General features: G+C 40.0%; 1 protein-coding gene across 2 annotated transcripts in view; it reads right to left on the bottom strand.

The window, feature by feature from the left end:
* CRYBG1 (crystallin beta-gamma domain containing 1) overlaps positions 1-26,120 on the bottom strand; it is a 54,450-nt gene that overhangs the window by 8,919 nt on the left and 19,411 nt on the right. The window contains exons 7-16 of one of the 2 annotated variants that reach the window (XR_006202740.1): positions 21,727-21,853; positions 17,781-17,816; positions 16,633-16,787; positions 15,828-15,954; positions 15,593-15,738; positions 5,459-5,585; positions 5,219-5,251; positions 4,078-4,190; positions 2,321-2,450; positions 426-530 (exon numbers count right to left, since the gene is read on the bottom strand). Coding sequence is in view for 1 of the 2 variants with exons in the window: in XM_042939467.1 (XP_042795401.1) it covers positions 2,321-2,450; positions 4,078-4,190; positions 5,219-5,251; positions 5,459-5,585; positions 15,593-15,738; positions 15,828-15,954; positions 16,633-16,787; positions 17,781-17,816; positions 21,727-21,853 (994 nt within the window). In the remaining variant the exon portion in view is untranslated. The remainder of the gene's footprint in view (positions 1-425; positions 531-2,320; positions 2,451-4,077; positions 4,191-5,218; positions 5,252-5,458; positions 5,586-15,592; positions 15,739-15,827; positions 15,955-16,632; positions 16,788-17,780; positions 17,817-21,726; positions 21,854-26,120) is intronic. The other variant, XM_042939467.1, reaches the window with a different exon arrangement.

Below are 26,120 nucleotides of genomic sequence, written 5' to 3'. Positions count from 1 at the left end.
CATCTTTGATAATAATTCAAACTTACATGGAAATATCTTGTTAAAGGACAAATCACAAGCTCTGGCCAGGCTTGGCCTTTCCCTGGAGGTCTGGGTGTTCATGCACTCCGAAGCTAAGGAGAGGACAGGCAGGAAGTTTTCTACTACATGGAAAGGTGGGTAAATATAACAGTGTTTTAAAGCTGTTATGGATATGTGTTTTAGCTGTTATGGCTAACAGTGTTTTAAAGCTGATATGGAGGGGACCATATCCTAGGCACAAAGGAATGGGTATATGTATTGAATCAACACTTGTAATGAAATTTATTTTCAATTTTGCCATTGTTTATTAGGGAAAAGGAGGGGCTGGAAAGCCATGGACATAAATGGTGAGGGTCAGAGGACTATGGCTGTCTTTGGGGTCTAGTGGTAACAGTGGTAATTACCTAATCAAAGAAACTTCCCCTTGTATGCATTTTCAAATGTCTTTTTTGTTGTTGTTGTTCTGTCAATAAGACAACGATTCTGTATACTCATGCTCCCAAACTTTCCTATAGGAATAATTGTTAAAAGGAGAGAAAAAAACCAGTGTGGAAGCTGCATGTTCAAGCCATCAGTCATTTTAAAGAGGACAAGGGCACAGAAGTCCATTCATTTTCAGAAAATAAAAAGCAGATTATGCTTGTTTTTCAAATCACAGTTTGAAACTGACCCTAGTCTAAGCTCTAATGATAATAATCCTAAGATCATAAATAATACATCAAAAATTACCTACCTGCTTAAAGTTTTGTGGTTAAGGTGTGGTAACTTACTGCTTCATTGATGTGGATGTGCCCTGACACGTACAAAGATTTCTGCCGACCAGTAAACAGAGCAGATTAGTGTGTAGAGGTGGTTTGTATAGTGTAGGAATTAGGTTATATAAAATATACTAGAAAGAAATGACGTAAGTATCACAAGTGGCTGAGCATATCCACCAAGTACTAGGTGAAGGAGCACATCCACCAAGTACTAGGTGAAGGAAGGCATTTGGAAACTGCAACGGCAGTGGGTTTGGTTTTTTTGTTTTTTGAAAATATATTTGGAGATAGCTGTTAGAATTCTAGGTGGTTAAATACCAAAGTTTTAGATATTTCACTGTAAGTTAGTGAATCTTAAACACCATACCATGTTTCACTGATACTATTTTCACATCTAAAGAAACGGTCAACATTTTAGTTATTTGAACAGGCAGGGAGGAGATAAAGCCATCTCATGTATGTTCTTTCTACCTGTAAAACTGAAGTCACCGATGACATATGTTTTAAGCTTTTTATAAGAGATCAGCTACAAAAAAACACTAACAAATATTTCCAAAACTACAGACACACCCAGAGTTGAACAATCGGAACATTATCTCATTATCTTGCTGTTTTATTGTATGAATATTGCTTTAGCTACATCAAAAATTAAAGGTTTCTATGCAAAAAGGGGCACCATAATCTGAAGTAGCACATATGTGATAAACTGGGAGAAGACGTGATTGCAAATTTCTAAGACAACAAAGCCATAGATTTAAAAACTGTGAAGAATTTCTGCAACCCAGTGACAACAAAAGATACAGAAAACTTTATAAAGAGTTTGGCAAAGGATATAAAAACGGACTATTCACCGAATAGAAAATCCAAATGACTAATGCAGGAGATACTGGTGAAACATAACACAATGAGAAAATACTTTCTACCCAATTTCTTCAAATTGACAAAAGTCAGAAAATATTCAGTAATGGCAATGATGGAGAAAATGAATCCACATGCTCTGCCAGCAAAGATCCCAAGTAGTGGAATCTGGCATTACTTAGAGAAGCTGAATATTCATGCACGTGGAATCCTGCAAATCTACTTTTTAAATATATATCTCGAAGGGATTCCCACACAGGTCAACGGGGATACGTGTGCATGTGAGGAAAAAGTAAGTAAAATAAAAAACATTTTATAAGAATATCTAAGCTGTATCCCAAACACACTAGAACGGGTACCTGTAAAGGAGAGAGGAATAAAAATAGGGATCAGGTATGCAATGGAAGAAAGACAGGAGAGGGGCCTTGAACGAACCCCTGATGACTATACCACGACTGACTGAACACCCTTGACCTGAAGTCTGAGAAAACAGCAAAGAAAGTCAACTTCTATGTTAAAGCTCTAAAAAGAGACCAAAAAGTTATAGGCTGGAACGTTCTATTGCAACTGTTTTCTGTGCCTCTGACTTTAAGTCCTGAGGAAGCCTCCCTGCTGGTTTCCGTCAGCTGCGTGAACCACACATCTCTGTGACGCCATATTCACACTGACATTTTTATACTTACAACATCTATAAAACGAAGAGACTTGAAAGCTGCTTCAGGCAGGCATCCCATCGCAGAGACACAAGGATAGTGGCCTTCTTCCAACACGTACTGATTACCAGAGAAATTTTCTCCATCATATGCAACCCAGCTATGACAGGAAAAAAACATAGACGTGTACAATATGTAATTTGAATATTCCTATTCAAGAATAGGTAGCCTGCTATATATAAAACACAATGCCGGTGGCTAACTGTTCTGTCTTCAAAAATCTCTAGACCTGTTTATTTTTTTCCATTGTGTTGCAAATGAATATTCATAAGTCAGTTGTTAATTTTGCATTTGGGAAACAAAATTTTTCTCCCCAAAATCTTCAGTTTCTATTTCTGCACCTTCCAGTAGTACTCCTTGCTCCCCTTGTGGGTGCCACCATCCTCTAGCCCTTGAGTCCTCTCTGAATAATCCTTCAACCTTCACAGCTAATCAGTCACCTTGGGTCTACCAACATCCTTCCCAAACGTCTTCCCTTTATCCTCATTTCCAGCGCCTCGGTACTGGGCCATGAGTCAAACTACCATAGTGACTTAGACAAGTCATTTAGCCCCTCAGGGCCCCAGCATTACTAGTAAGATGGTGATTTTCCATGCTTCCTTAGAAGAGGTGGGGCTTTTTGTTTGTTCTTTTAATCCAAGGAAGCTTACTGAGGACTAATTGTAGATCAGGTACTTTTCCATTGCTGGGGATAGGACAGAGGACAAAACGAAGTCCCTGCTATCATAAAATCTACACTCTGGTGAGCTGAGACAGACAACAAATGCACAACAACAAAAGTAGCTGTCTGGTAGTAAGAAGTGAAGCAGGGCAGGGGATAAAGAGGAACTAGGACAGAGACGGAGGTGTGTGCTAATAAACAAGATCTTTACTGTAAATCTGTGCACTTGAATGCAAAGCCAGTGCTGTTCCCACTGTGCAGTGCTAACCGATATGATGGTGCTATTTACACCATAAAGAACTGTATGATTAAAGACACTATTACTATTACTATTATTATTATTAGACTTGATTCCTCATCACCTTCTGCACAGTTTGCTCCAAGTGTTTCCTAGCCAACTTTCCCTGACCTTGGGCTCTCCCCTCCCTGTAAAGCTTTTATGAAACTATTTTCAGCACGGCACTTTGGGCTCATGCCTTTCTTTCCCTTCTTATGATTACACTGTTGTCATGCAGAATGCCTATCTACCGGGGCGCCTGGGTGGCTCAGTCGGTTCAGTGTCCAACTTCGGCTCAGGTTATGATCTCACAGTCTGTGAGTTTGAGGCCCACATCGGGCTCTGTGCTGACAGCTCGGAGCCTGGAGCCTGTCTCCGTCTCTCTCTCTGCCCCTCCCCTGCTCGTGCTGTCTCAAAAAGTAAACATAAAAAACCTTTTTTTAAAGAATGCCTATCTACCTGTAAAAAAAAAAAAAAATCCACCTTGGGAGGCACCTGAGGGATTATCTAGAGTCCCGTTATGGTGACAGGACAGGCTAGAGAGTAGAGAACCTGGTCTGAATCCCATTGCACAGTGACATGGTGATTTTCAACTTCTCCATCCAAAGTGATCCCATGTCCTCTGCCCAGTGCTCAGATGCTACAAGGTGCACCTCAGTACTAACATGGTCTTGTACCGTTGGTGGTTTCATATAGTGCCAAACACCTAGGGATGTCCCTAAAGATTTGCTGATTCGTGCATTCTACTCTCCCGGGGATTAGGCCCTGCCAGTCCACCGTTTTACTTACCTGCCTCCTAAAACTCTGCAAGACTTGGTAGAAAACGAATCATCAATTTGACTTGTTGTTTCTTCGAAACCTAGACTGCGACCTTGAAACTGTGGTTCTGAAAACAACTGAATCTTTGAAAAAGTAAACAAATATGTAAGCTTATTTTCCTAAACATATTAACTCATTCAGCCTTTGAGATGATGCAAACATGACCTGTTAATAAACTGCTATGAATTTTATAAATCCTTTAATTTTCCACTTCTACATTAATGATCAATTAGAAATACTCTGGCCACACAATTCATGATTATTTGATTCAAAGACATCAAAGGACAATCCGACAGTTGAGGCAGCTTTCTATAGAACACCCTGTCGCAACAAGCTGTGAGGCATTTTAAAGCTTTATTGTGGCCAAAAGTAATTGTTTATCAGTTCTAACATTTATAAGAAACTGTATTTTAGAAATATAGTTTTCCTCCCTCTCAATGGAAGATACTTGCTGACTTATTAGAATCTTGTGTATGCCAATAAAGGAGGCTACAGTGGTGTTTGTGCCTCTGTAATTACGGCTGTCTGAATTCTGAACACTTCCATTAAAAAGCCTAAATAACAAATGTAACACTTCAGTTGATGCAGACAGCATACAAAGGCTTGAGAGAGAGACCGTATAAAATGTTTGTCTAATGTAGACACAGCAAATATGAAAATTCATTTTACTGTTTACCACAATAACTGTATGTATTGTTTGAGATATTAATCTTAGCGTATTAAGCAAATTGATTCTATGTAATGATATTAAATTCAACTTTACATAAGAAGAACATTTTATGTATGTATGTCCATGTCCAGAATGGAGCTTAATGCAGGGCTTGAACTCACGACCCTGAGATCAAGACCTGAGCTGAGATCAAGAGCCTAACCAACTGAGCCACCCAGGCACCCCGAGAAGAGCATTTTATAAGAAATATCTAGATATGAGTCAATGCTCTCAAGCATTTATAAAGTAAACCTAAATCTAACTTAGAAATACAATTATGGTTTGAGGTATAAAAATAAGTAAAACTAACAAAATATCCCAAATGTCTGACATTTTACACATAAGGTCAGCTTTTCAATGGAAGGCCCCTAATTATAAAAAATAGATTATTTTTTAAATTACCTGATTTCGTCTCCTTGGGCCAGTGAAAGAATCCTAAAAAAATTTAAGGGGAAGAGAGAAGGAAATGAGTAGAGCAGACATCTTGAAAACATTTTTTTTTCTTCTAGATCATTAGCAATTACTGTTAAAAATAACCTCAGAATAGTTTCTGTACTGTTAAGTATTACATGAACCCGAAGTACACATTAAGGAAATCCAGAATTCAGTTAAATATTCTCATACAAAAGTAGAATTCCTTACCAAATATATGGGTTGAACAGAAGAGATCTTACAATTTTTGCCTCCCCAGTCCTCAAAACTGGTATAGAAACCTTTATCCAGTATATATTGTTCTCCTGTGAAGTCAGGATTTTCATAGGCTACCCATCTAAAGAAACACAAACATCTACTTGTCATAGTTGATAGATGACATGTATAATAAAACTATCAAACACTTTTAAGTAAATATGTATCATACAGAAATTTTCATTTGTTTTAATAATCAGTAATCTTAATAATTTTTCTGATTCTCTATTAATCTTTTGGGAGATCTGTCTGTATGACAAGTCAAAGTGACAAGTGAAAGAATATCTTTACACGAACCTTTTGGTGTAAGAGTATCTTTACATGAACTTTTTGGTGTTCTCACTTGTCAAATCCTATTCCCTGAGAAAGCTCCCATGGGGATATTTTTTTCGAATTCTTATTTATTTTTTAGAGAGTGTGCAAATGAGCAAGGGGGCAGAGAGAGACAGAGAATCCCATGAGGTACAGAGAGAGAGGGAGAGAGAGTGCAGAGCCCTGAGTGGGGGTCGAGCTCACAAACTGGTAAGATCATGACCTGAGCCAGAGTCAGACACTGGCTCAGGTGGCCTAAGCCACCCAGGTGCCCCTCTAATTCTATTCTAAGGAAACAACGTGGACTTCCGAGAAGTATCTGTAAAGTTTTTCTTTTAAACTGCTCTTAAAAATTTTTTTAGATTGCGTCCCCGGGCACCTTGGGGTCAGGGGGCTGGAAGTTCCAATTATTGCATCTGGGACAATTCAACTTCAAGCTGAGATGCGAAGGAGGGCTTGTAGAGCAAGGGAGTTAACCTGATTGCACGAGTCACTGTAAGTAAGAAACTTGAGCCAGAAGTCTGGAACAGACACTTCTAGTAAACTTTGTTAAAGTTAAATCGATAGATAGATAGATAGATAGCAAGCGCGTTAACAATCATCTGAAAAAAATTACTGCAACTATTCCTTGTTTTTCTTCAAAGCACTCTCAAAAAGAGCAGTAATAGTTGACGGAATGTTGCTGCTTGTTGATGTTATGGTGAGATCTATATTGTAGTTGATGCCACTTAATAGAAAGGGTAGGATGGGACTAAAATGAACAAACTTAGCATGGAAAACTGTTTAGATCATAAAGAAGGTAAGCAAAAATTTCTTAGGATTGAGGCAGAGATCGGAATTCGATGGTATCTTTTTCAAAAAAATTTTTTAATGTTTATTTGAGAGTGTGAGTTGGGGAGGGGCAGAGAGACTCTCTAGCAGGCTCTGCTCAGAGCCCGATATGGGGCTCCAAGCCACAAACAATGAGATCATGACCTGAGCCAAAATCAAGAGTCGCACACTTAACTGACTGAGCCACCCAAGCTTCTCTATAGTTATCTTTTTAGAACTTCAGTTTAATGTATCAGCTCTTCAGGAATAATAAATAATAATCATTGTTACCATTTAGTAAGCATGCATATGTGCCAAGGACTGTGCTAAAGATTTGTCAGTTTTTTACTGAGAATATATCCTGTGCACGCCACATTAGCAGACCTTCACAGAAACGTAAGAGTAATACATCGTATCCGATCTTAAGGAGCTTATAATGTAATTGAAGTAAAAAGGTCAATGCCCAGAAGATAACTAGAAAAACATTTGAAATGTGAAATGCAGGATGCAAATTCAGCAGTCATAAGAAGTTCAGTAAGACTGGTAGGCTGTATCGTGGGTAACCTCCAAAGACAAGCAGGAATTTAAGCTTGAGATACCACTCATGAATGCAATAACTAAAGTTTAGTTTTCCCAGCTAAATAGACCTGTGTTCAAATCTCAGCCCTACCATTTCCTTATTGGTGTAATAGTAACCTGGAGGCTCCTGGATGGCTCGGTTGATTTTGGCTCAGGTTATGATCTCACAGTTTGTGAGTTTGAGCTCCACATCACTGTCAGCATGGGCCTGCTTGGGATCCTCTCTTTCTCTTGCTCTCTTTCTGCCCCTTCACACTTGTGCTCTCTCCTTCTCTCTCATTCAAAATAAATAAATATACTTAAAAAAAAAAAAAGTAACCTTAAGCAGGTAGCCTGACATACCAAAATCTCATTTTCCTTACCTATAAAATGGAGATAAAAATACTATCTCATATAGTTCATGTGAGCACTAATTAAGGATTTATACAAGAAAATGCCACATATCAAACACACATTAGTGTGAAAAATGGTTGATAAATAGAACAGTGAACAAACTTATGAATAAAATGACACTTCAGCGACAATGATCTTGCAGAGATATGTGGTATCAATGTGAAAAGAGAAGAAATTTAAGTCAGAATGTCCTAGCCAGATAAAAGTCTGTTGGATGGTTCCAGGTTAAATAATGAAAGTCTGAACCAGTGCTAGAGTCAATGAAGTAAAGAAAATTCCCAATATCAGAAGAATCAAAGTATTCTAAAATTTCTAATTTTTTTCAGTGTTTATTTGTTTTTCAGAGAGAGACGGAGACAGAGCATGAGCAGGGGAGGGGCAGAGAGAGACAGAGACACAGAATCTGAAGCGGACTCCAGGCTCTGAGCTGTCAGCACAGAGCCCAAAACAAGGTCGAACCCACGAGCTGAGAGATCATGACCTGAGCTGAAGTTGGACCCTAAACAGACTGAGCCACCCAGGTGCCCCAGTACTCTAACATTTCTGAGGAAACTAGAAAGAAGTTGATATTAACCAATAAATATGGAGAAGTTGGAATGAAATAATGAGTTTGTAGTTGAACTTGAGGAAAAAAAAAATTGGACAGTTAATTGAAAATGCCAGTACCATTTGCAAGTATGAGACCAGAATTTAATAGAAAGGTTACAACCAGGAGTAGAGGTTTATGAACAAATAAAATACCCATTTGTTCATTCAGTAATCATTTACTTAGCACTGCCATATATTATGCACTGCACTATGAACTGGGCATACAAGAAGGTGGATAAATCAATACAGTCCCTGCTCTTAAGGAGCTAACAGTTTAGTAGAAAAGACATGTTGGAAATAAGTGATAAGTAACGTTAGTGAAGAAATGTATTATAGAAGCATGTACTATAGTAGTGGAATGTACAGATGGAAATGCTGAAGAGAGAAACTACAAGTAATTTTCTGTTAAAAACTCTAAATATTTGCAGTCACTCTTAGAATAAAATCCATACTCCCTGCTCTGCTTGATCTGGCTGTTGCTTATCTCTCTCATTTCCATTCTTCTTTTGCTTTTTCCTCCCTTGTGCCCGTCATCTCACTGGTCTTAATCTCCCTTCCACACACCAAGCTTACTCTTGGTATATGGCAGTTCCACTCTGCTCTTATCTTTTCTTATTAATATGGCTCATGTCTTGGGGCGCCTGGGTGGCCAAGTCAGTTGAGTGTCTGACTTCGGCTCTGGTCACGATCTCACAGTTTGTGGGTTCAAGCCCCGCCATCGGGCTCTGTGCTGACAGCGTAGAGCCTGGAGCCTGCTTCTGATTCTGTGTCTCCCTCTTTCTCTGACCCTCCCCTGTTCATATGCTCTGTCTCTCTCTGTCTCAAAAATAAATAAACGTCAAAAAAAAAAGTTAAAAAAATAAAAAATAAATAAATAATAATTTTTTTTTAAAGATTATTTATTTATTTTGAGAGAGTGAGCAAGCAGGGGAGGGGCAGAGAGAGAGAGAGATGATGGAATCCCAAGCAGGCTCCACACTATCAGATAGGCTCCACTCTGATAGTGTGGAGCCTGATGCAGGGCTTGAACTCATGAACTGTGAGATCATGACCTGAGCCAAAGTCTGACACTCAAACAACTGAGCCACCCTGGCGCCCCTCTAATCCTATTCTAAGGAAACAACTTGGACTTCCAAGAAATATCTGTAAAGTTCTCTTAAAAAGCAAGTGAGAGTTCTTTTTATTTTTGACATTAATAGTTTTCCAGAAAGAGTACAAGAAACTATGTCTCTATCACACAATAAAGCATAGTGGAAAAAGGTAACAGAAGAGAGGCTTTAAAAAAATACAGCTAAGTAAAATTTTATTTGGAACAGGATTTCCAATGTGACATGACTATGTAGTAAGCAAAACTGAACAGATGCTCAGAAACACTAAAATCTCTTTTGGGAGGTTTTCTTTTGTCACCTTTCAAGTGATCCACACTCAGGATAATTAAACCAGGATAACAAAACCAACTTATTGATGCTACTTCCTAGCCAAAGATAGTCTCTGAAGGGAATTTTTTCAATTCCATTATATTCAACAGATAATTCTGCACCTCTTGAGTTAATTCACTGCCCTACTGATCTGCTCACAGATGAAAGGAATAATACCTAGGTGCTTGTATACATACTCACAACTTTCCAAAATGCTTTCACATCTATGACCACATTTAATCTAGGGAGGTACTGGTTTTCCCATTTTACAGAAAGGAAAACCTAAAGACACAGAAAAGTTAATTCCCTGATTCTTTCAACAAACCTTGACTGGCCATTTATCATATGCCAGAAACTAAATGACGCTAGGCGTGTGAGGAGGAAAAGTATCACACGTAATTACTTATTGGTGTTTGTTTTGAACGGGAAGGTGACACAATCAGTTAGTGGCCAGGGATGACTGAGTCCATGATGGAATCTCCTGGGGCTCCCCCCACGCTCTCTTCACTTCATGACCCAAGCTGCCACCGGCCCTGTTAAGTTTCCTTTCATTTACTCTTCCATTACACCAGACTTAAAATAGTCCACATGCTTCATAATTATGACAGATTATGATTTTACTACCAAAAGGGCTTGACTTTATACAAAAACTCAGATACAGTCGTTACTAGGAAATGAACAGCAATCAAGGAGAAAAAAAGAACACTGTAAAAATCTCCAGTGTTACGTAGCTTATGACAGCTAATGTCTGTACACACACTTCTGCCCAAATGAACAGAGTAACTGCTGGAAGGCCAGTCCCATCATATTTCAGAAAACACTACTCCATTTCAGAACCTCATTAGCAATTTTTAAAACCTGTTCTTTAACATGGTGAGGTCAGGAATTAGGAGACCTAGTTCCAGCTATGGTTGGGACATTAACTTTCAGATAACTTTGAAGGGCTCACTTAACCTTTGTGAAAGTTCGTATTCTCATTTGTAAGTAGAGGGCTTGGCCAGGATCCCAGGGCTGACATCATGTGAGGTTCTATGGCTCCTGGGAACCTGAGTGTGTGGCTTCTGCTCACACGGCCTTTGCCTCATGAAGAGAAGCAAAAGCCAAGCAAGAACATGGAATTCTGCTATGTGGGGAGGAGTAGGTGCACGGCAAGAAAAATCTATTTCACAAAACCCAGGACTTAAAAAAAAAAAAAAAAAAAAAGAAAAGAAAGAAAAAGAGGTCATAGCCGTATCACAAAAAAAAGTATTTCTGGCGGGCTCTGTAACAAGTTAAAGAACAGAGGGTTAAAAGGCCTTTTTGCTTGATTGACTGACCTCAAGGTTTGGAAGGGAAAGGGCTGTGAGTGGGGAAAGACCAAATATAGGGGGGAAGAACAACCGAGTGAACCTTGAAAGTAGGTTTATCCAGCACGTTTTTGTTTGTTTTTTTTTTAACCAAGTGTGAATGCTCTATTTCCCGATAAAACTAAAACAAATCACTTGTAAGCAAACACCCAACACCACATAAGCCTAATTCACTGAGGCTGAAACAAACCAACCACTTATTAAGACGTTACTTGAATTGACAGCAGTGTTGTTTTCCTTCCAAGATGCGGCCCCAGATGAATCACTGATGCATATGAGCGTAAAAAAAAAAAAAAAAAAAAACAAAAAGAAACAACCCTAAAACTCAGGTCTGAGATTCTCTGGTAGATCTATAACTTCTACTTGAGACTCTTATGAAGAAAATTCCTTACTGTCCTTGTTTAAACAGATTCTGTACACATGAATCAACGCTTCTCTGTTTATGAGGTTGGTGGGGTGGCGGGGAGGGGGGCTGCTGCAAGCACGTGCAGGTCCCAGCCTCGTGGAAGTGGAATCCCTGCTCAGAACGTAGGGGCAGTGGGGCAAACCAGCCCTTCCATGGAAGAGAAAAGGAAAAAGAATTTAAAGCAACAGCAGTTTTAATTTTTTCAGGTGGACTCTAGAAATATTTCATTTTGTTCTCAGTTTCAAAACAACGAGCCCAGTTGCCCCCATGTGAACAAGAGCACAGTGTAGAACCTGACGCTGATCAGCAGGGCGGTGAAAGGGAGTTTCTTCTGTTTCAGTAAGAAACGGAATGCAGTTCCCAAAACCTCAACGGTCGGATTCATGAGCATCCCTTCCTGAAGGCTGGTCTCTGTTTCTGAGCTAAAAATGAATTTACCTCCCAGGGACTTTATTACCCATGTGAGAGTGAACCTCCTGCAAGACACTTCCAGAACAAGAATCTCAAAAAAGTTTTTCTGAAAAGCTTTTGAGTTCCATACTGAGAAATAAAGAACCAAACTAAAATGCTTATTTACTAATAAGAATAAAGTCATTACAATCATTTTTCTTTGAAACTATTACAAACGAATAGGCTAGTCTTCCTCCCTCATGTTGGCACACCTCAGCCTACCTGCCTCACAAGGCTCAGCTGCAATGCTACCTCTCTGGCCAAAGTCTTCCCTGTGTCCGCACTGGAAATTAATCTCTCTCTGCTCAGTAGACTCCCAGAGCCCTTAATCCCTAGGTCTTTTGTAGCAATGATTGTTTTATACAAATGCTGTGACCTCTGTGAGGACATAATATAATGCTTTGCACATAACAGACCTCAACAAATATTTGTCAGATAACCAACTAAATGACCTGTGAGGAAGCAGCTGGCCCTGGTACACACAGCCCTTCCACAACCACAGAATTTGAAAGGAAGTGGTGATGTGTACACACCTCCCTTCAACTTCCCCCAAGACCACAACTCAACTGCTATTAAAAAAAAAAAAAGGAAAAAAAAAAAAAAAACAACTAAACCAGGAAATACAACTAGAAATGACTAAAAATAGAAACTTATAAAAGCAACATTTTATAAAGGAATCTAATTTCAAGCAAACAAAGACTGGGCTAAAAAAAAGAAAAAAAAAAAAAAAAAAGATTGGCTCTGGGTACAATTCTACCTGTGCTAACAGTACCGTGCACATAAATGCCCAAAGAGAATTCTAGCCAGCTTCCTGTTGCTTCCTCTGCTGGGAAGCATGACTGGACTCTGACTAATGGAACCAACACACCTGGTGAGTACCAAAATGTACAACTATTTGTCCAGACTGAATTGGTCACTGTTTTCCTTCTAAATAATTAGCTTTAAATAAAGGCAGTCTAAAATACTGTAGAACCACAGCATTATCTCAGAGAACTGCCGTTCTCTAGATAATACCTTTGGTCTATGGCAGAGACTATGGTCTATGGCAGAGACTTTGGTCTATGGCAGAGACTTTGGTCTATGGCAAAGACTAATACCTTTGGTCTATGGCAGATGGTAAGATGTTAGGGTTCCAGAGCAGGACACAGAAGGCACTTCCTGCTAAGAAGGAAGACCCAGAAATCCCAGATATCACCCTATCAAGAGGGCACCACAAGCAGCAACCTACACAAGGATTTGGTGAACATGACTAACAGTAAAGCATATTACATTGTACACACATCTCAGATATCCAGGGACACTACAGGAGGGCTCCATGAAATACAAATGGGTTGAGGTTAGAATGATCCAAATAACCTAGGTTACTCATGACGTAAAAAAACCTAACATCAGGGTGCCTGGGTGGCTCAGTTGGTCAAGTGTCCAACTCTTGGTTTGGGCTCAGGTCATGATCACAGGGTCGTGAGATTGAGCCTCGCATCGGGCTCCATGCAGAGTGTGGAGCCTGCTTAAGATTCTTTCTCTCTCTGCCCCTCACACCTGCTTGCATATGCTCTAAAATAAAATTTAAAAACAAAAAACCTAACAAACATTTTCAACAGAACCAATGTCAAATAAATTCATATGATTATTTAAGAATACTCTCACTTATACCCAACTATAACTGATATCAACCTGGATCATAAGAATAATTGTATAACTTATTTTAATAGACACCTGTTTTGTCCATCCAGTATCTGTCCTCATTATTTCTGATGTTCCTGGGGAACAACTCACCCTGATCATATAAAAGTGGCTTCTATGGGACTGACCCTACACTACTCCAGAGTTGGGCATATAACATAGGCACGATCATCTCCTTGACTACAGTGATTGGCTCAGGCACGTACACATGTCCCAAGCCTACAGAATCAAACCGAAACCTGGAGCTTTTGTGGGAAAGAGAAGTCCTTTCCACTGGATACAGTGAGATGGAAGAACAATAAGTAGCTAATGTACCAGATGGAAGTGGTCTGCCTAAAATGAAGCCAGCACAGAAAAAAAGCCTAGTCAAGAGACAGAGAGCAAGTTCTAATGCCAGTGTCTAAACCCTATATCCAGCCATGAATGAGGCAAAATCTTGTCCAGGACTTTTTTTTTTTTTTTTAAGTTTATTTATTTTAAGGGGAGCGGGGCAGGAGGAAGAACACAAGTGGGGAAGGGGCAGAGAGAGAGAGAAATTGAGAGAGAATCCCAAGCAGGATCCATGCTCCACTCTGAGCCCAATGCAGGGCTCCATCGCACAATCCTGAGACCATGACAAAAGCCGAGATCAAGAGTCAGACGCTTAACCGACTAAGCCACCCATACCCCCTTTCCAGGACTTTTAAGTTATGTAGGCCAATAAATTCCATTTTTATCACTTATACCAATTTAGTTTGGCTTGCAGTCATATGCATCCCCAAGAGTCTTTTCTGACCATCTTTCAATAAAAGCTTACGTTAATAAAGCATTCAATTGCTAACTCCAGGTATGCTGAAACAATTATTTTTAGGTCAAAATAATAGTGAAGAAACGAAACGGTGCAGGTGTAGATATAGGTGCTCAGGGCAGGCCACCCTAAAATCTGCCACAATGGCATAATCAGTATTATTTCAAAGTAAAGCCTGTGCAATAAAGACACTCAGACCCTCTGTCTCCCTGAAAGCAGAGATAATAAATAATAAATAATAATAAATCTCCCATGTGAAAGGTGTCCTCCCTGTACCAGGAGGTAGAGACATGCCTTCATCACCAGAGATAGGGACTTTATTTTTTTATTTTTTTTTTCAACTTTTTTATTTATTTATTTATTTATTTATTTATTTATTTATTTATTTATTTATTTATTTTTGGGACAGAGAGAGACAGAGCATGAACGGGGGAGGGGCAGAGAGAGAGGGAGACACAGAATCGGAAACAGGCTCCAGGCTCCGAGCCATCAGCCCAGAGCCTGACGCGGGGCTCAAACTCACGGACCGCGAGATCGTGACCTGGCTGAAGTCGGACGCTTAACCGACTGCGCCACCCAGGCGCCCCGAGATAGGGACTTTAGAGCTGAGAAGACTCTATAAACAAACCTTGTTACTTTTTATCAATTTACTACATTAGACGAATTCTGTTTACAATTCCATACTAATTAAAGCTCCCAAACAAGTTTTATCCTGCCAATTCCTCACAAATGTATTGTCTTTCTAAAATATTTAAAACTCACCTGCCTCGGTCATTTCTTTGGGCCTCTGTTTCATTATTGGGCCTCCCTGAACATGTAATTAAACTTTGGTGATTTTTTTCTCCTGTTAATCTGTCTTGTGTCAATTTAATTAACAGAAGAATCTCGATGGGTAGAATAAAATTTTTCCTCCCCTACAAGGACTGTAGGAAAATCGAATGGGACTTTATCCCAACCTCAGGTTTCTAGTGTTAAGATTATTTTTTATTTGATTCCCATCATAAGAAATCCAGGGAATCTTTCCATGCAGAATGGTAAGAGAAGTGGACCGGTGAATTTCTATCCTGAAACCCAAAAGTCTACTGCAATGTTACATGACACATGAAAAAAAGATTATATGGGAAAGATGTTAAAAAGCAGTTATGAAAGTATTGTGGCAGTACACATTAAATGACTGACTTAATGTTCAGTCGTTGATATGTTTATTTCCTGAGTGCCTACTCTGTCAGAGACGCTCTGTCTCTGTCAGAGACGCTATTAGTTTAATACGACGCAAAGTAAAAATGGTTAAAACCCCGGTTGGGTTATTTCACTTACACTCCACTCAGTACATTAATAGACTGGGTCTTCAATCCATATCCGGTCTCCTTTAAGTTAGCAACAATTCCTAATACGTCAATACTGGAACCTTTGGATCCAAAGTTTTTTTCACTGTACATGATCATGTGAGCATTTGAAAAATCCTATTATGAAAAAAAAATCAAAATTCAAAGGTTAGCCATTCATATTCAAAAAAGATCAAGTATTAGCCATTAGCTTTTATTTAACTTACACCTAATATAGGTCGTAATGACTGAAGTTCTCCATTGTAACCTCCCCAATCTTTCCAGTCCTTGTACTCTCCTTCTTCGAGCAAATACTGATGACCTGTAAATCCAGGCTTCTCATAAGCAACCCAACTGCAAGAGAAAAAACACGAAGGAGCAGTAATCTTCGTCAGTGTTGAAATTTTTCCCATGTATATATCAGTTTCATTCACAAATACTAACAGTTATGAAGCTAGACATAGACTCATGCATTATGACAATTGGAATTCTCCTCTAAAATTTAAGTGACTAATAGAATGGCCTCCTAAAGAATAACCTAAGAAACATACATCAATGTTCTGTAAAGGAGTGTAGGGAGTGTGTGTGTGTGTGTGTGTGTTTAATAAGAAGACTCCAAAGAACTTCAGCAAAAAAACTGGCTAAACTTTCATCAAAGCATAATTAAAATATTATATATTTTTGGCTATGTACAAGACTTTTAAGTATACACTTCTAAAGGAAATATGTAAGATACATAAACTGCAAAATATCATAAAAAATAGAAAGCAAACTAACAGTTCAACAGTTTGGAGAATAATATTAATAAGATGTAGATTTGATCAATCTGGGCCAATTTATCAGCCTCGTTCAGCTGACTGACCCCAAACCACCACCTCGATCTGCTGTGTCAACTCCAGGTCAGAGTGGACTGAGAAGAACATGTCTGAAGTTCACTCTACCACACTATCTGTAATGGTTGGGGGTGGAGCATGTATATTACTCACTAAAACGATAAAAAAGAAACTCCTCAGGTTACTCCCATCTACTTACATTCCTCTCAGAACCTTCATCGACCCCACTGACATAAATGGCAAACTGTCATCGGTTGTTCCTTCTGTTTCACCTGCTTCCGCCATAAACCTGCACATCTCTGTTTCTAGTTCCATACATTTTCCTTCAAAGAAAGGCTTTTCATAAATAACTACCTATAATAGAAGATATACCGGTAAGTATAATAAAGGTTAAAGGTTTCAACAGCTAAACTGAACGTTCAGTCATTTAATATCACTAAGCCCTAGAACACAAAATGTTCTGATCATATTTTTTAAACTAAATAACAGTATCTTGTAATTTTAAAACTATGTTTTTAATGTTTATTTATTTTTGAAAGAGAGAGAAAGAGCATGAGCAGGGGACTGGCAGAGAGAGGGAGACATAGCATCCAAAGCAGGCTCCAGTCTCTGAGCTGTCAGCACAGAGCCGACGTGGAACTTGAACTCATCAACCAGGAGATCATGATCTGAGCTGAAGTCAAACATTTAACTGACTGAGCCACCCAGACAGCCCTAAATTTTTATCCTGATGTGGTGCAGCCCAAAGACAAGGTTCAAAAGACAGTTAATAAATAATTGGCTTAAAAAATTGGTTTTTGTTCAATGTCTAGAACTGATATTTAGAATTTCGCTTAGGCCAAACTAAGGATCCCATGTTGCTTTAAAAATGAAACAGGGGTGCCTGGCTGACTCAGTCTGTACAGCATGCGACATCTGATCTCAAGATCATGAGTTCAAGCCCCACAGTGGGCATGGAGGCTACTTAGAAAAAAAAAAAAACAAGAAATATAAATGTGTCATAAATGTGCAAAGTAGAAATAGCAGAAAGAGCATGTTAGAGTAGCAGAAGGGGAGAACTTGTCTTGAAAACAAAGTTTATTCCTGAGTAACTGGCAAGCTGCAGCAGGCCCCACAACTAGTAAACACAAACACAAATTATAAACTTAACACAACAATCAACCTTTTAAGCCATGGCTACACGTACTGTTAGCCAGTGTAAGTGCTCTAGGCTGAGGGATGGCATGTAAGCTGGGACAACTTCCTTTAGCTGCGGTTATGTTTATGGAGGCGGATGTGTAAAACCACACAAGCATCACCTTCATAGAGATGGAATGGGAATAAAATGTAAAATACATATATTTTTACCTTTGGATCTGTAGGGAATTCGACTTTACGTCCACCCTGAAAAGAAAAATAATACAGTAAGAAAACCGGTTTTTCATTGATAGATTACCATATATTACCCACGGTAGTTTATGGTAAGCCATGGAACCTCCCAGTGTGAGTGCATCTGGTTTAATTTTTGTTGCGACAGTTCTGATGTCACCAACCATGCAGATGAAGAATGAGGAAGACAGTGTAGAGCAGAGGTGGTCTATAAGCTGAATTTGCGAGTTAGGTTATGTTTTTGTTATACTAATAAGCTGTGTTTGTTTGTTTGTAATTCAGAAAATGTCTCATAAAAATAGATATTTCTCATTTCTCTTAAAAAGCAGTCCTGGGGCGCCTGGGTGGTTTGGTTGGCTAAAGCATCTGACTCCTGATTTCAGCTCAGGTCAAGGTCTCACAGTTTATGAGATTGGGCCCCCGCTTGGGATTCTCTCCCTTTTCTCAAAATAAATAAACAAACAAACAAACAAACAAAAAAAGATCGGGGCACCTGGGTGGCTCAGTCAGTTGAGCATCTGACTTCGGCTCAGGTCATGATCTCAGTTTGTGGGTTCAAGCCCTGCATTGGGCTCTGTGCTAACAGTTCAGAGCCTGGAGCCTGCTTTGGATTCTGTGTCTCCCTCGCTCTCTGCCCCTCCCCCGCTTACACTCTGTCTCTCTCTCGAAAATAAATAAAACATTTTTAAAAAGTTAAAAAAATAAATAAAATAAAGATCAAGAATCTTGGAAAATGAAAAAAAAAAAAAAAAAAAAAGGCAGTCCTAAGACCTGACATGTCTGGACGCAAATTCTCACAGGCAGCAACCCTCACCTTGTGCACTTACTAATTCTCCACTGGGCTTTTCCTCTAGCCAGGACTTGAGCCTGGTTTGTCTGTCTCTACCACTCAACTCAGCTCAACTCCCAGCCACCCTCACTCATGTCTAGTTGCTGCCTGGCCCCTGGAGGCGTTTGATTTTGCAACCCATGGCTTACAAAACTGTTGAGTTCACACAAGTTCACAACAGGCTCTGCAGGCCTCTTGAAATAATTAGGTGAACTGCAGATAGAATTTAAAATAGCCCAAAGGACGGGTCTGAGGGGAGTTGTTATACTTTTATAATAAACAGTTGTTGTAAGTAACCAAAAACTCACTAAAAATAAGCCACAGGAAAAGGTATTACACAGAAATAACAAACAGGGTAGGGGTTAAAATCAGCAGCGGGAAAGTCAGGAGAATATTTTCCATGAATATAGAACAGCTTTTTTTGCATTTATTTTTTAAGTTTTTATATATTTTGAAAGAGAGTGGTGGAGGGGCACAGAATGCAAGAGAGACAGAGAGACAGAGAGACAGAATATGAATGAATGAATCCCAAGCAGGGATCCTGCACTGTCAGTACAGAGCCCAATGCATGGCTTGAACTCACAAACCATGAGATCATGACCTGAGTCCAAGTCAGACACTTAATCGACTGACCACCCAGGTGCCCCTAGGACAGCTTTTTTGAAAGTGCAGCGAAAGATGCTCAAATGCACCAAACGAACTGTAATTTTAAGGAAATGTTGCTGATTTTATCACCAAACCAGAGCTTAAAGAACCTAGTGCAGTAAATAGTCCCTCGTTATCTGCATTTTCACTTTGCACAGTTACCCGCTGTCAATCGAGGTTTTAGAAGCAGATGATCTGTGGGGAATAAGCTTAGGAATTCCCTGAGCGTGCACTGATGGGTTAACAAGGCATAAAGAATTAGAAAGCCATAGGATGAACACACCCAAGTTTGAGTACACAAGATTAGGTAAACGGGGCAAAAGCCCCCAGTATAGGACAAAGGTATAGGAATAGGAAATCTCAGGATGAAAACATCCAAGATGAGGTAAACAAGATTAGGTATTCAGGGTGGAAATGCCCCCTAACTTAATACAATAGCAGAAAGCTGCTTTACAGGAAGGCAGGACCAAATTAGGTAAACAGGTAAATAGGGCTATAGACTGCTGTGGGGTGAAGTCGCTGAGAGGAGCTAATTAGCAAAAGAAAGGCGCCTTGTTGACCCTGAGGTAGCAGGTTCTGTCTTTCTGGTCCCTTAGGCCAGTTTAGGTAAACAGAGGTGGGGCCTCACAGTGCTGTCAACAACCTTCTGCCCAACCACGGCCAGGATTTTGTTTGGTATTGACCCAAACCCCCAACACGGCATATCTTCAAACCCCCTTTCCCTCCAGCCCACGAGTTAATGTTCACGATTTCATTGTTTCTTTGTGCACGTCCATCACCATGTTTGTAAGCCTTCTGATCCTAATAAAAACGGAGTAAGGACCCACACTCAGGGCTCTTGTCTTCTCCCAGACATTAGCCTCTCTTGCATTTTTAATCCTGCGTTCTGCTTTCTTGCTGTACAAGAAAGAACTCCAGACCCAGGATCTACGACAATGATCCTCCTCCTGACATACTGTGTCACAGTGCCACCTATGTCACTCATCTCACTTCATCTCATTCATCACACAGGCAATGCCTCATTGTGCCTTGTCACCAGAAGGGCGATCATAGTACAATAAGATATTTTGAGAGAGAGACCACACTCACATAACCTTTGTTGCAGTAGATTATTATACTTGTTCTACTTTATTATTAGTTACTGTTAATATTAGTTAAATTAGTTACTGTGCCTAATTTACAAATTATAATTTATATTTATATTATAAATTATATGTATAAATCATATAAATTATAATTTACAAGTTAAACTTTATCATATATACATAGGAAAAAGACATAGTTTATATAGGGTCTGGTACTATCCAAGGTTTCAGGCATCCACCAGGGGTCTTGGAAAGTATCCCCTGTGGATAAGGGGGGAGGGGGAAATACCGTAAGCACCCTCTTCAAAAGTATCTCTTTCTAATGCCATAAACTTCACAGTTTTGTAAATTATTTAAAACAGCCTTCAAAGCCTGGGACAATTCTTTCATATCTTCACGAAACTAAACTTTGTTCTTTGAAAGTGAATTTTACAAACAAATCATTTATAATGTAAAAGCATCTATAATTCAAATGAGTTTTGCGTGGAGACCAACAAACATGAGGTAATTAAACCACAGGTTTCGGCAGGAGGGGTAAAATTAACATAAAAATGATCTTCATTGGCTTCCTAATTTGTTTCAAACTGACTCAAGACAGCTGCAAATTGCAGTTTCAAAACCTTGTTCTTAACGAGAGCCTCACTCCTATGGGTAGTTGGGGGGGACAAGACAGGTGCAGCCTGGATCCTCCCAAGGCTTAGAGTCTAGCCGAAGAGACCAAAAGAACAAGACAAATACAGGGGGAGGCCGGAGGAAGCACAGGCTCCTTTCTAAGGCAGATGCTTGGGAGGACAACGTTCAGACATCCAGCCCCAGGGCCCCCAAAGCTGCCACCCAGCCTAGCCTCTGGTGGCTACAATGGGGGTGGTCCCCAACATGCCCTGGCCTCCCCCAGTTCCACCCTGGCTCACGCAGAGCATCCTCTGACATCTCCATTGGACACCGTCCTGCTTGGTTGTTAAGAGCCAACTTGATTTAGCACAAAGTGCTAATTATCCCCCTTCTCTGTCACATCACCCACAAGTTGGACTTCATCTGTCCTTCCTGTTTTTCCACAAACGTTTGATCCTACATTTTCTTCACTTCTGAAACCTACCCTGGGCTGAAGCCTTGTACACACACCCGCGGCTCTGCACGGCTGAGGATGCCTTGAAGGCAAAGAACATGGGCTTAGCCACATTTTTTTTCATCTACAGTGACCAGCAGGTTATCCTTTCTATTATTTCTATCAAGCAATAGGTTCCCTCTACTATAGATTTGTGTTTTTAAAAGTCTGTTTATTGCTTCAAAGTCACAGCCTGTGAACCATCAATGTCAGGCTGACAAAAAAATCACGGACTCCAAGAACATTTTGTTAGATTTTTACCATTTTCAGAGGCCGCATGGATCCAATGTATGCTTCTTCTGTATCCCAGAAGGATAAGTCGGGGTACTCGCCAGGTTCCAGGATAAAAGGCACACCCTGAAATCCAGGGTCTTCATAAATCAGCCACCTAAGCAAGTATCAAGGAGGAAAAGAGAGGACTTGTCATTTGCTTCAGTGGCACACAGGACCCCACCGAGAAGAAGGGAAAAGAACAGGACGATGTATATCCGGACCATGTACAGTTCCACTCAGATATGAGAGCAACGTTAGATTCAAGGAGGAGTATGCCATTACATGCGCCTGTCCTTGATCTTTTACTGGTCTCCTGGTGGTTTTGTCCACTTATTTTAATTTATATTATGAATTGCTTCAGTGCAGATCTATATCACTTCAAGTAATAAAAGTAGTGATTTTGTAACACTGTATGTATTTAGAGGGGCCCAACATAGGAATCCCAAGCTTTGTTTTAAAAGGCAACATCTCAGGGCGCCTGGGTGGCTCAGTCGGGTGAGTGTCCGACTTCGGCTCAGGGCATGATCTCAGGGTTTGTGGGTTCGAGCCCCGCATCGGGCTGTGTGCTGACAGCTCAGAGCCTGGAGCCTACTTCGGATTCTGTCTCCCTCTCTCTCTCTACCCCTCTCCCACTCGTTCTGTCTCTCTGTCTAAAAAAATAAATAAAACACTTAAAATAAAAAATATAAAATAAAAGGCAACGTCTCATTTGTAACCAAAGAATCGGATGTCCCACCTACTCATTTGTCACAGTGCCCAAAACTAACAACAGGTAACATCTACCTAGAGCTTGCAAGAAATGCCACCTGGAATATCATCCAATCCGCACAACAATGCCGTGACGGAGGAACACTCCTGTCCCCATTTTACAGAAGAGGTGAAGTAAACTGTCCAGGGCCACACAGCTGCAAGTATCAGATGCAGGGCTGATCCAAGCCAGGCTCCTAGTCATTTTTTGGTAGCAATTTTTCTCATTCCAGAAAGTGCACATAATTCATGCGTTTTACAAGGACTCAGGATCATCACTGTGAGCAGGACAGTGCACGGTGGTACCCTGGGGGCTTTGAAGGTCTGTAAGCCTGCTTGTTCCCAGGCCCAAAAGCTTTTTGAGTTCTTGAATCTGATTTTTATGGCTTGTCAATACCACACCCTCTTATCAGGCTTGTCAGCTGTCACTTCTGCTGCGGTCAGGGAAGAAGCAGCCCCACCCTCCCCTAATGTGCTAGAAACCAGGAAACCAGGAAACCAGAAAACCATGCCTGTTAGCACTGCCCCTAAAGGCTGTGCAGTCTTAACACTTTCCTAGTCCCTGGGAGGTTCTGGGAAGATGAGATAGTAGAGAAGTGACTTTTACCTAAGAGAGTTATTAATACGCCCCCTTTATACACAAATACAGAACTCTTGGTGACCACTTATCCTCTCCTAATCTTTATTAGTCTCACTAAAAGAGTCCTAGCTGGGGTATTCCAGGTACCCCAGAACACCATACCAAGGAGAAAATGGCTGCAAATAAAATCCTTTACCAGCAAAATGGGCCTCATTCACCCTCTTTGCTTTCTTCTGGCCCAAGGCACATTTTAGATGACGGGTTTTGTTAAAGATTCCCTTGGATAAATCAGTAACTTCTCTAGACTCACTAATCATACAGGGATTTACAATCAAAATCCTACTGAAGACCTGTCAATACACACACACACACGTTGACAGACTGAGTGGTGTATGTGTGGGGATGAAAACTAATCCACATTGTTAGAAGTCAGGATGGTAGTTATACTGGGGGTATGTTCTAGAAATCCACAAATACTGGTTCTATTTCTTGATCTACATGATGTTTATACTTTGAAAATTCACTCAGGTTATACACTTATGATTTATTGTGCATTTTTTGGTACAAATCTTGTTACATACACATCAATAAAAAATTAAGAGGAAAAAAGGCTTATCTTTTAAAAAATTAGCACTGCAAGTACCCTAACCCATAAGAAAGCAGAGGCTAAGACTGGGGTCCTTTACAGCTCCCTACATTTGAAGCATGACAGGTAAGGATGCATTACATATTTTTTAGAGCTCAAACCTCACACATGCACACCACACACTGATTTCACGCCCTAACTAAATAATGGTGGTTCATCAGAAATGTTGCTATTAGGCTAATGACTCCTCCCGACTGAATGGTGGAATTTTCTGTAAACTCCATGGATGGCTCACAAACAAGTGATGGTGAGATCCTGAAATACTGCTGACCATGGTACCCTTTCACGAAGCCTTTTCTTCTGTAGTTGGAGTGAGGGGTTTTATTCATCTGATACTAAACATTTCACTTTTCTTGAAGCATGTGATTTAGTTACAGAATATGTATAGAAGGAAGGTAATTTTGGGTAAAGGGGAATTTGTAAGAAAAAAAAAAAACTGAACACAAACTGATACACTTGAAAAGACTTCCTCAGTGAGCACGAAGGGCCTGTTAAGAAACTTAAACCCACACTTATGAATTTTGGGCAGACTCTGAAATCTGAAAACTCATACACAGAGCATGATTCATTTTTCCTAAATTCTATTCCAACAAGATACATTATTCATGAGGCCATCGGGAGAGGGGGAAACTATCTTCAGGCAGTGTCAGTGTTATTTCAGTTTCTAAAGGCACTCTTGTTTTCCCATGTACTTAGGTAATGAGCTTTTACCTACATTATGAACAAGCAGTATAACTATAAAGTAGGAGCTTTTTAAAAAACCATAAATGTTATTATGTCAACAATATCCATTTGTATGTTTACAATGACTATGTATATATTAAAAACATGTAATTATTCTTTTAGAAATACCCTTTAAAAAAATACCCTTTAGCCACACAAGAAAAATAGGTCTTCTCAGGGCACCTGGGTGGCTCAGCTGGTTGAACATCCAACTTTGGCTCAGGTCATGATCTCCCAGTTCATGGGTTTGAGTTCCGTGTTGGGCTCTGTGCTGACAGCTCACAGCCTGGAGCCTGTTTCAGAGTCTGTGTCCCCCTCTCTTTCTGCCCCTCCCCTGCTCACACTGTCTCTGTCTCTCTCAAAAATAAATAAACATTAGAAAATTTTAACAATTAAAAAAATTGGTCTTCTCTTGCTCACCTTTTTTTTTTTTTTTAAGTTTATTTATTTTGAGAGAGAGAGAGAGAGAGAGAAAATCTTAAGCAGGCTCCATGCTCAGCGTGGAGCCCAACACAGGGCTTGATCCCCTGAACTATGAGGTCATGACCTGACCGGAAATCAAGAATTGGATGCTTAATCGACTGAGCCACCCAGGCACTGGCTTGTTCACTCATCCTTAAGCCAAAAAACAGTATTTCCATCCAGATCCTAAGTCTTATCTCCAGACATGGCTACACATGAACGTTGGCTATTTACAGAAACCAACTGGAAACTCAAAAGATTAAATATGAATGTGCCGAATTTGAGATTTTTCTAAAGAGGGTGAGCTATGGCTCTCAAAGGGAAAATGGTCCCTTTACAGTCGAGAGTTGTAGGAGGCACCAACCTAACCAGACAAACAAACTCAGCATTGTTAATGGGAAGCTAGGTAGCACCGCCTCCTTTTGTGAGGTAACAGGCAGATGTGGCACCACCCTTGTGAAGGACGCTTTCCAATCCACATGTGACCATACCTCTAGACCCAACCCCTACTATGCAGAAAACTCAGGCAATACAGCAACAAGTCAAATGATTTGAGGAAATGCTCAGAGACGAAACCAGATTGTGGCATATTTCCTACGACAGCAGACCTAAATACTGCAGGGACTGATACTATAGGGTAAAACTGTAAAATGAGGGTATGAGAAAAACGCAAAATTCCAGAGCGAGGTTACATGTATGGAGGAGTCAGGCGGATGGGACCAGGGCTGGGGACGGTGAGTGGACACCATGCTAGGTCGGTGGTAGGCACACAGGGATCGGTCTTATTACTAGGCTTCATAATTCACACATATATATCTTCTTCTGTATATAGCAAATATTTCATAATAAAATTCATCAAAGAATATCTGGCCGTTAAAAACTGTCTCTTGAGTTCAGAACAGCAGCATTTTAGTGCCAGTTATGCTAAAAATTAATCCTAAATTTGAGGAAATGACTAAAGCCAGTCTTCCTTAGTTAAACAAGGAAACAAAGAGCATTGTGGAATACATGCTCTTTATGCTCCTGATAAAGTTCCAAAATTCTTTATTAGGACTATACCCCCTCAAAAGAAATGTACCCCCTGCCAAGAAGATATACCCTCACCTCTGGGAGGATGGGTACTAGCATTAGCCAGGTATTAAAACAAAGGTTTAAAAACAAATTCTACTCAACAGAATCTGAAAGAAGATTTTAGAAATTATTCAATTTTCCAGGTAAGAATTT

Source organism: Panthera leo, chromosome B2 (assembly GCF_018350215.1).
Source record: "Panthera leo isolate Ple1 chromosome B2, P.leo_Ple1_pat1.1, whole genome shotgun sequence".
Lineage (NCBI taxonomy): Eukaryota > Metazoa > Chordata > Mammalia > Carnivora > Felidae > Panthera > Panthera leo.
This window is presented reverse-complemented; position numbering and strand designations above follow the sequence as displayed.